Source organism: Crocuta crocuta, unplaced genomic scaffold (genome assembly GCF_008692635.1).
Source record: "Crocuta crocuta isolate KB4526 unplaced genomic scaffold, BGI_CrCroc_1.0 scaffold186, whole genome shotgun sequence".
NCBI classification, from domain to species: domain Eukaryota; kingdom Metazoa; phylum Chordata; class Mammalia; order Carnivora; family Hyaenidae; genus Crocuta; species Crocuta crocuta.
This window is the reverse complement of record NW_027551569.1, coordinates 8209827-8220866: the sequence shown is the minus strand read 5'-3', so window position 1 is coordinate 8220866 and position 11040 is coordinate 8209827. Positions and strand designations below refer to the sequence as shown.

Below are 11040 nucleotides of genomic sequence, written 5' to 3'. Positions count from 1 at the left end.
GTTGATTCCCTCTCTCTCTGGCCCTCCCCTGCTCACGCTGTCTCTCTCTCTCTCTCTCCTAGAAATAAATAAAAACATTTAAAAAAAAATAAAATAAAATCAGCATTCGATAGAAAACTGAAGAGTTTTTTTTTTTTAATTAGAAATGTAAACTATTAACAAAATTTTTTTAAAGTTTATTTTAGAGAGACAGAGCATGAGCCGGGGGGAGGGGCAGAGAGAAGGGGAGACACAGAATCAGAAACAGGCTTGAGTCTGAGCTGTCAACACAGAGCCTGACGCAGGGCCCANAGCTAATGTGAGGCAGTTGGTCTTCCTTCTAGTGAATTTCAAAATATACTTCCCTCAAACATCATGCCATGAGTAGCAGGCTCATCCTAAGTGTACTAATCAGTAGAGTTAAAATGTATCAGCATAGTGAAATTAGCCTGTTGTGTTTTCAGGAGTGGAAATTTTACTCTAGATAATCTTTTCTGTAACCTCAAGGGAAGTGAGGGAAAGGAATTTTGCTATTAGCTTCAAGTAGAAGAAGAGGTTTTAGTAGTAAAAAAGTAAAATAATACATTTTAGGCAAGTGGGTTTTTTTGGTTTCTTAATTCTTTTTAATGTTTTATTTATTTCTGAGAGAGAGACAATGTGAATAGGGGAGGGTCAGAGAGAGAGGGAGACACAGAATCCGAAATGGGCTCCAGGCTCTGAGCTAGCTGTCAGCACAGAGCCCGACGTGGGGCTCGAACCCACGAACCGCGAGATCATGACCTGAGCCGAAGTCAGACGCTTAACTGACTGAGCCACCCAAGGCGCCCCAGGTGTTTTTTGTTTTTTTTAAGCCTTTATTTTTGAGTACTCTCTATACCTAACATGGGGCTCAAACTCACAACCCCAAGGTCAAAAGTTGCATGCTCTACCAGCTGAGCCAGCCAGGCGCCCCTCAGGCAGTTTTTAGTATGTTTATATTTATTAAAAAGATAATAGGAAATACTATTTTTTATGTTACTATATTTAAGCAAGGCACATATGACTCTGCTAGAGTGTTTAAAGAAATGTTACAATTAAAGTAATATTCATTGTAATTTATTATCTTTACCATGTCTTAGATTTGGTAGACCAAGAAATGTTCTTTTTAATATTAAAAGAACACCATATTACTTGAAGTTATTTTTCAGAGTTGATAAAAATAACAGAAGACCCAGACCCCAATTAGCAAATAGCAGTAAAATAATAACCAGTCCTAGCATTAACACTTGCCAGTAGAGGGGTGTCTAGCTGGCTCAGTGGGTAGAGCACACTACTCATATCTCAGGGTCATGAATTAGAGCCCCATGTTGGGCATGGAGCCTACATTAAAAAAAAAAGAACATTTGATAGTAGAATACTGTTATTGCATTTTGACCAATGTAAGCAGTTTCGATTGCTGTGGTTTTAGTTATTTGGCTATGGCACATTTTGATTGAGTAAATCAAAAGGAACTATTTAAAGAAAAATTCCTGAGCAACATGATATCTCTTAGGTTTTATATACTGGTTCAGTTTCTTCTGCTTATATGTGAATAAAATTTGACACTTTAGTAAATGCCTAAGGAAAAAAAATGATGGTTTACTTCTTTGTTTCCTTTCTCTATTTTAATTTTGCTAATAAAATATACTTCCATTTTTCTCTCCATTAAAATGAATTTTGTGAAGTATAACTAACAGCATTTGCCATAATCATTGCAATGAAACATAAGCCTTTAAGTGAAAAAAGTGAGACCACAATTTTAGGCTTGATTTAATACATTTTTTTTGTTTCTGTTTTATAGCTTTATTGAGGTATAATCCACATAATATATACAATTCACACATTTAAAGTGATATCTTTAGTATATTCACGGAATTGTTCAACCATCACCACAATTAATTTTAGAACAGTCTCATCACCTCCAAAAGAAATCCTACACTCCTTAGTTGTCCAGCTCTCCAATCCTTTCCATCCCCCCCATCTACAGTACACAATGCAGTGATTTTTATTGTATTCACAGAACTGTGCAACCATCACTACAAGTGAATTTTAGAACATTTTCATCACCTCAGAAAGAAAGTCTGTACTCATTAGCTCCCATGTCCCCCCAACACCAACAAATACACTGTCTTAGATTTGCCCACCCTGGACATTTCATGTAAATGAAATCATACAATATATCATCCTTTGTACTGGTTTCTTTCCCTAAGGCTAATGTTTTCAAAGTTCATCTATGTTGTAGTATGTATCAGTACTTCATTTATTTTTTTATAGGCAAATAGTATTACATTCTATGTATATACCACATCTATTATCCATTCATCAGATAATAGACATCTGAGTTGTTTCCATTTGGGGCTGTTATGCATAATGTTGCTATGAATATTCATGTACCAGTTTTCGTGTGGACATGATTTTATTTCTCTTGGGTATATACCTGGGAGTAGAATTGCTGGGTCCTATGGTAACTCTATGTTTAACCTTTTGAGAAACTGCCAGACTGTTTTCCAAAGCAGCCATACTATTTTACATTCTCACCAGCAGTGTGTGGATGCTCCAGTTTTTCCTCACCAACATGTATTATCTTTTTGATTATAATCATTCTAGTAGGTATAAAGTGGTATCTCATTATGGTTTTCAGTTGCATTTCCCTAATGCTAATGATATTGAGTATTTTTTGTGTGCTTATTGGCCATTTTTATTTTTTCTTTAGAGAAGTATATTCAGATCTTTTGGCCATTTTTATTTGCCTCTTTAATTATTGAGTTGTAATGATTCTTTGTATATTCTAAATACAAGTTTGTTTTCAGATAACTGCAAAATGTTTTTCCTGCATTATTTTAAAAATCTCATTTCTGTAACATTTTTTTCCCCCAAGGACTTGGTTTTAGTTTCTTATAGCACTTAACATTTGAAATTGAAATCTAAATCTAAGGCCATTCTATGTTTTAGCCTTTATATGTGCCAAGAACTTTTCCTGTATTATTTTTTAACTTTTTTTTAATGTTTATTTATTTTTGAGAGAGAGAGACAGAGCATGAGTAGGAGAGGGGCAGAGAGAGAGAGACAGAGATGGAGATACAGAATCCAAAGCAAGTTCCAGGTTCTGAGCTGTCAGCACAGAGCCCAACGAGGGACTTGAACTCACGAGCTGTGAGATCATGACCTGAGTCAAAGTCAGACCCTTAACTGACTGAGCCACCCAGGTACACTCCCCCCCGCTTTATTTTTTTAATGTTGATATATGTTTGAGAGAGAGACAGAGCACAAGCAGGGGAGAAGCAAAGAGAGAGGGAAACACAGAATTCGAAGTAGGCTCCAGGCTCTGAGTTGTTAGCACAGAGCCTGGCGTGGGGCTCGAACCCACAAAATGTGAGATCATGACCTGGGCTGAAGTCAGACACTTAACTGAGTCACCCACATGCCCCTAGTTTTTAATTCTTGATAACAGCCCTATGTAATAGCTCATAATCCCCATCTTAGAGCTGAGGAATTTGAGGATTAAAAGAAGTTAATCACTTTGCTCTGGATCATACAAGTACTTAAATAGTAGCACTGCCCTCTTCTGTACATGTGAAACTGGTGTATGTATTCATCACTCTGGGAAGGTTAGCAAGTTCAAGGGTAGCTGACCCTGTAATTCATAGCATTGGATTTCATGGGTCATAAGTTTATCTTTTCTGCTAAGGAAGACTGCAGTCTGGCTGCCACAACTCAAGAACACTGGTTTCTTCGTAATACCTTACTAACCAGCCCTCTGCTTATTTCCCACCCGCATGTGGAACACCCCATTCTTCCCAGGGCCCTCTGCCTCTGGCCCTGGAGGTGGTTTCTCTAACCCAGGCAACTAAACTTTGAAATCAGGGTCAAACTTCAGTTGGGAATAATTACTTAACAGAAAAATGAAAGCCACTTGTAAAGCTTTATGGATGAATAATGGACTCAAAGTTAAAACATATCTTTTGAGTCCATATTTTAGCCTTTACTTAATTGTATATTTTTTTGAAAAGAATTTGAAGGAAAAAAATGTTGGATAACAGAAAACCTATGGCGTTTGCATTTCTTGCAAGTTTTAGAATCATCTCGTCAATGTCTACAAGCTACATTTCAAAAAAACAGAAATGTAAAGAATTTTGAATACCCAAAACAGTTTTGAAAGAGAAGGAAAAATTGGTGGATTTACACTATTTGAGTTCAGAACTTACTCTAAAGCCATAGTAATTGGGCACCTGGGTGGCTCATTCGGGTAAGTGTTCAGCTTCAGCTCAGGTCATGGTCTCACGGTTCATGAGTTCAGGCCCGCATCTGGCTCTCAGTGGTGACAGCTCAGAGCCTGCTTCAGATCCTCTGTTGCCCTCTCTCTGCCTCTCCTCTGCTCATGCTCACTCTCTCTCTTTTAAAAATAAATAAACACTAAAAAAAAAAAAAAAAGCCATAGTAATCAGTTCAGGCACAAGGAGAGGCATTATAAATCAGTGAAACAGAATTGCGAGTCTAGAAGCAAATACTTAGACTTGTGGTCAATAATTTTTTTTTTACAAAGATGCTAAAATAATTCAACAGGAAAAGGATATGTAATCTTTTCAACCAGTGGTGCGGGGACAATTAGGTACCCACATGCAAAAGAAAGAATGGAAACTCCTGCCTCACCCTATCCATCCATCATTCACACAGTCAAAAATGAACTCAAAATGGATCATAAACTGAAATGTGAGTGGTTAAACTAAAACTTCTAGAAGAAAATATTAGAGAAAAACTTTAAGACCTTGGGATGGGCAGAGTTCTTCAATACAACACTGATATATAGAAGAAAAAATCGATAGATTAGACTTGGCCAAAGTTAAAAACTTTTGCACTTCAAAAGATACCATTAAGAGGAGAGATATTTGTACACCCAGTTTCATAGCATTACCCACAATAGCCATGAGGTGGAAGCAATCCAGGGATCCATTAATGGATGAGCATATAAATAAAATGTGTATACATACTCTGGAGTATTATTCAGCCTTGAAAAGGACATTCTAACACATGCTGTATAACATGGATGAACTTGAGGACATTATGCTAAGTGAAGTAAGCCAGTCACAAAGAGGCAAATCCTGTATGATATGAAGTACCTAGAGTAGTCAGACTCAGAGACAGAAAATAGAACGATGGTTGCCAGAGGCTGGCGGGAGGGAAGAAAGAGGAGTTTGTGTTTAATGGGTACACAGTTTTAGTTTTGCAAGATGAAAAGAGTTCTGTGAATGGATGATAAGAATAGTGGTACAACAGTGTGAGTTTACTTAATGCCATTGAGTTGTGTATTTTACCACAACTAAAACCACAAAAAAAAAAAAACCCACAACTTTTTTTTAAAAAGATACCATTAAGAAAAGGAAAAGAGGGGTGCCTGGGTGACTCAGTTGGTTAAGCATTCATTCAACCTTTGATTTTGGCTCAGGTTATGATCTCACAGTTTGTAGGATCCAGCCTGGCATCAGGCTCTGCTGATAGTGTGGGACCTGCTTGGGACTCTTTCTTTCTCTCCCTCTCAAATAAACAGTAAAAAAAAAAAAAGAAGGAAAAGAAGGCACAGACTGTGAGAAAATCTATACAAATCATATTTCAAGTTCTACTCAAGACTTGTGTTGAGGATATATATACATATAAAGAATGCTTACAACTCAATAATATGGAAGATTAACCATTAAAAAAATAGGGAAATGCTTTGGATAAACATTTCACCAAAGGAGAAATATAAGAGGTAATAAACACCTCAACACCATTATTCAGAATGGCTGTCATCACAAAGGCTAGCAATACCAAGTGTTGGTAAGGGAAGTAAAGAAACCGGAGCCCTCAGGCATTGCTGGTGGTAATGTAAACTAGTGCAGCCAGCATGGAAAACAATTTGGCAATTTCTTAAAAAACTAAAGATAAAGTTACTATATTACCCAGCAATCCCATTTGTAGGAATCTACCCAATGGAAATGAAAACAATGTCCACACAAAGATGTGTATGCCTGGTCAGCACAGAACGTTCATAGCACCATTATTCATAATAGCCCCAAACTGAAAACAACCCATTGTCTATCAACTAGTGAAATAGTGTATTCATACAGCGGAAAACTGACCAGTAAAAAGAAACAAAGTACAGACACGAGCAGTATCTTGGGTAAACCTCAAAAATATGTTACGTTGAAAGAAGCCAGTCACAAAGACTATATAGTGTTACATTTCCGTTTCTCTGAAGTGTCTAGAAAAGTCAAATTTACACAGAAGATATCAGTGTTGCTTAAGGCCTACAGTGATGGGAATGTGGATTGTGGTGATGGTCGGACAACTCTATAAATCTTTTACAATAATTGAACAGTGGGTGAATTTTATGAAGTAAATGATAACCTGTCTCATAGGAGTTCTTGTGAAGATTTATTAGAACAAGTGCCAGGTGTAAACTAGGCAGTCAATAGATGACCAATATTGTTCTTGTTATACATGACAACAGCATCTAACTGTGAAAGACCACAGAGCCAGCCATATAGAATCTGAAACTCATATTGGCAGAGAACAGAAAAGAAAGAAAACCTAGCTAAAGCCAATATTTACATATCGTTTACTGCTTTCTCATTCAATACAGGATGGAATATGGCAGTGACATTTTTGAACTGATGGCAAAGAGTGACAAACTTTTATATTCATAATCTTTTCCTTTTTAGGGGGAGTAAAACTTGGATTGGGGGACTTCATTTTCTACAGTGTTTTGGTTGGTAAAGCTTCTGCAACAGCCAGTGGAGACTGGAACACAACCATAGCCTGCTTTGTAGCCATATTAATTGTAAGTATACACTAATAAAAACATGTCTGAAATCCTCATCTCAGAACTCTGATTATGCTGTCCCTTTAAGGCAATCTGTTTGTTTTTTAAGGTTTATTTATTTTGAGAGACACAGAGACAGCACAAGTGGGGAAGGGGCAGAGAGAAGGGGAGAGAGAGAATCCCAAACAGACTCCTTGCTGCCAGCACAGAGCCCAATGCAGGGCTCAAACCCATGAGACCGTGAGATCACGAGATCATGACCTGAGCTGAAACCAAGAGTTGGACACTAATGGACTGAGCCACGCAAGTGGCCCTAAGGCAGTCTGTTTTAACCGTAGCTGGGATGGGTATGCCAGTCACCTAGAGAGCTTTTTAGAAACAAATCATTGAACCTCACCTAAATTGTTTGCCACCTGGCTACCCATTAAAATCAGCCATTAAAATTGTTCATCCCTGTCCTGAGATATTTAATGTTTTAATTGTGTGGGTTTTTTTTTTTTTAATTCTCCAGAAAGTTCTGATAAGCACCTCTGATTGGGAACGGCTACTTCAAGCCTGGCAGCATAGACACGTAGGAATGAGCTGTGTTAGATCAGTCTTATAGGGGCACTCAGATCCTCACTTAGTCCCTGAGTCTGGTGGTGGTTTTGCCTTTAAAGCAAGTCTCCAGGGGCAGCAGGTCTGAGGTGAGAAAAGCTAACACGATGCATGGTGCCATGTAGGTCTTGCTTGTAGCACCACAGCATGGAGCCCGAGGCTTTCAAAACTATAAGTGACTCTTAAGATATTTCTTATTGGTATTTTTGCTAAAGATGTGCTGTCTTTGATGTGTGTCCATGAAGTTAGATGAGAGATGAGATGAGAGCCATTACACATTTACTTTATGAAAAACAGAATTTTCATGTGTCTTTCTTTCTTTCTTTCTTTCTTTCTTTCATTCTTTCTTTCTTTCTTTCTTTCTTTCTTTCTTTCTTTCTTTCTTTCTTACTTTTCTGGATGTGTTGTATCTTTTAAGAGGAAAATTACTTATTTTGGATAAACTTGAAATGATAATCAGACATTGTCTTAGGGTGAAAAGGTGGACTATATTATATGGCTGCTCTGTGCTGACAAGAAAGCAACACCGGTTTCTGAAAGTGCCTGTTACACCACTTTGCCTTTTTTGGTAACAGAAAGAAATCCAAGGAAGATTTTTGCTTTTACAAAAAAAGCTGTTACCATACTAATGATAGGTCTTTCATTAAAAAAAAAAAAAAGTGGCATAATTGGAACTTTCAGGAAGTGGGGATATGTTTCGCTTTGTGCTCTTTTGGCTTATAAAAGGCTTTGTAGGAACACTCTGCTTTCAGATAGAGAAACCTGTATATGCTTCATAAACTTTTATTGGTTTATTCTGTGAGCATCTCTTTGCCCCCCCATACAACATAAAGGATGCTTCTCACTTCTGGGACTTTAGCCAGCCAAACTAAACTCACAGTAGCCAACTCAATATTTTAAGTAGAAATTTCAATATTATTTAATTTAAAAAAAATAGTTTTATTTTTGGATTCTATTCCTTACCTGGAATTAAGGAGTGAAGTAGCAACAGTGTGTGGGTAATGAACTCTGTGTTGCAAAGGAAAATAAATACTGTTTCCAAATTGAATGAAAAAAATTGCCCTAAAATTTAACCTCAAAGGATAATATTCAGGGAACTAAATAGAGGCCAGGACTTGTGATTGGGTTGTTTTTGCATGAAATACGTTGATAATTTTGTCTGAGTTTGTGTCTTCTCCCCTCTTCTCCACAGGGTCTGTGCCTTACATTATTACTCCTCGCCATTTTCAAGAAAGCTCTGCCAGCTCTTCCGATCTCTATCACCTTTGGGCTTGTTTTCTACTTTGCCACAGATTATCTTGTACAGCCCTTTATGGACCAGTTAGCATTCCATCAATTTTATATCTAGCATATTTGCAATTAGAATCCCATGGATTTTTCTCCTTTGACTGTAACTAAACCTGGGGAGGACAAAGATGATTTTCCTGTGTCCACATCTAACAAAGGCAAGATTCCCAGCTGGACTTTTGCAGCTTCTTTGCAAGTCTTCCTGACCACCTGTACCATTGGGCACTGGAAGAAGATGTCCACAGAAAATGATCTTGAACATATGTCATCGTGACGGACTGAGTCCCTCGGTGCAGAAACTACCAGATTTGAGGGACGAGGAGGAGGAGGGACAGACCAAGAAGTTGCTGTGCTCCCACCAGCAGTTTGACCCTTGGTCACGGGTGGATTTTACCAACACTGCAGACTCTCAGGACTACCATTACCGAGAAGTTAAATGACATGGTTTAAACCAAACAGGACTCTCCATCTTAAACCACATGTTGAAGATCAACCTAATAAACCTGTATTGAACTCTGAACCTTTTCAGGAGGTACTGTAAGGAGAGCAGGCACCAGCAGCAACATGAAGAGGTTTTTGAAAAGGGGCTCCAACTTTCACTTTCAAGCCTTTCTGCTGCAGACTTAAACCATTTTTAAATAAGACTTTTTTTTTTCACCTTGAGTCAAGTCCGATATGTAGGTTGATTTTGAAAATTTTGTTTTCAAGCACTGAAACTCAGTACCATCTACGGTTGCATTTCTTCCCATGGCCAGTCTGAACTTAACCTGCTTTATCCTAAAAGTCTTAACCTCAGGTTCCAAACCCAGTAATTTCTGGAGAGAATGGAACTATATCTAAACAGTTTCCTGTCAGCCTTAGGTGAATTCTGGATTTTCCACCAAATTCTTTATTTTTAGACATACTTGTAGGTTTACTTGCCCTGGATGCTTCCATTGTTCCCATCTCTCCCTGACTCCCCATAAGCATTCTCTTCTACAGCAAATGAGACAGCTCTGTTGTGGTAGCAGATGGTCCAGTTACTCTAGGATTTTACTCTTTGTGTGGTGCAAAGAATGTGTTATGAATCAGTGCTATCAGCCTCACTGTCATAATTTCTTCAGTAGCAAATACAGTGTGTGCCCAAAGACAGTAGAATTAAAGAAGAGTAAAATGGCTGGTGAAGCACTTTCTGTCCTGGTTTTTCTTTTTTTACTGCAACCCATTGTCTCTGACACTAGGTCAGAATTTGAACCAATAGCCAAAAGCTGGTGGGTTTTGAAGTCAGTTGTGTCAGTACAAAGGAAGAATTTGGAGAAAGCCATGATTTTACTGGGTAAGCCACGGGAGAAGCTAGGGTCAGGAGGCGAACCAGATGCTGAGAAGAGAAGGGGCCTCTAACAGTCCATGGGACAAAATGAGCCAGTATCCCGTGGGCATATCTTGAGGAGGAGAACCAAGTTGTTCCTCAGGAACCTCACAGTGGGTGTTTTGTGCTTTCCCTTCTGACTTCCCTTTCAAACGAGTGCACCTGTGTGTACTTTGAGGTGGGCAGTGGGGTCAAGGTCCTGTGCAGTTCAGCGGGACAGTGCACATGAGTGGAGCCATCAGCCTGTGGGCACAGGACACCTGTAAGTGGAGCTTTCCCGGGAATAGCCCTTCTTTTACCACTGACACCTTTAGCCACAGTGATCAGACTGAGCGTTTGTGAGACACTTAGTCTCCCCCTGTGGCTGAAGAAAGGCCAGCTTTTCTTTTTCTTCCTGCTCTCTCTCCAGCCTATCATATGATCTTGTTTGCAGTTCTCCTTGGAGTTTTTTTGGGTTTTTTTTTTAACACTTTATTTTATTTTATTCTTTGAGAGACGTAGAGCACAGTCTGAGGAGGGGCAGAGAGAGACACACACACGCAGACTCCAAAGCAGGTTCCAGTCTCTGAGTTGTCAGCACAGAGCCAGATGCAGGGCTTGAACCCACGAACACAAGATCATGACCTGAACTGAAGTTGGACACCTAACTGACTGAGCCACCCAGGTGCCCTGTCCCTGCAGTTTAGAATATTTGTTTTCTGTCACAGAATGTTTTTTATAAGAAACTAAATTTAGCAGTAGTGTGCTGGTCATCACGAGCATAAGCAAAAACTGGCTCATATTAGGTAGTTGAAAAATGCAGGGAAAACAAGTCTCTGCACAGAAAGAGTGGGGCTTATAATAGTAGGTTGTCTCATCTCTTTGTTTAGTCCCTTATTTCCAAGATTTTTTCCTCAGATATGTAGCAGTGTATTATCTTCTAGAAAGACACATGATTCAACCACTACAGCAAAGCCACCTGAACATGTTTGTGATTTGAGGCAGCCTTGAGGGAGCCCCTAGATCTAGACTA

The 11040-nt window shown here is 38.7% G+C and overlaps 1 protein-coding gene across 2 annotated transcripts in view; it reads left to right on the top strand.

Moving 5' to 3' along the window:
• PSEN1 (presenilin 1) overlaps window positions 1-9848 on the top strand; it is a 72248-nt gene extending 62400 nt beyond the window's left edge. For both annotated transcript variants that reach the window (XM_077750816.1, XM_077750815.1), the window contains exons 11-12: window positions 6696-6814; window positions 8586-9848. In XM_077750816.1, the coding sequence (XP_077606942.1) occupies window positions 6696-6814; window positions 8586-8741 (275 nt within the window). In that variant the 3' untranslated portion in view covers window positions 8742-9848. The remainder of the gene's footprint in view (window positions 1-6695; window positions 6815-8585) is intronic.
• Window positions 9849-11040: the final 1192 nt, after the last annotated feature.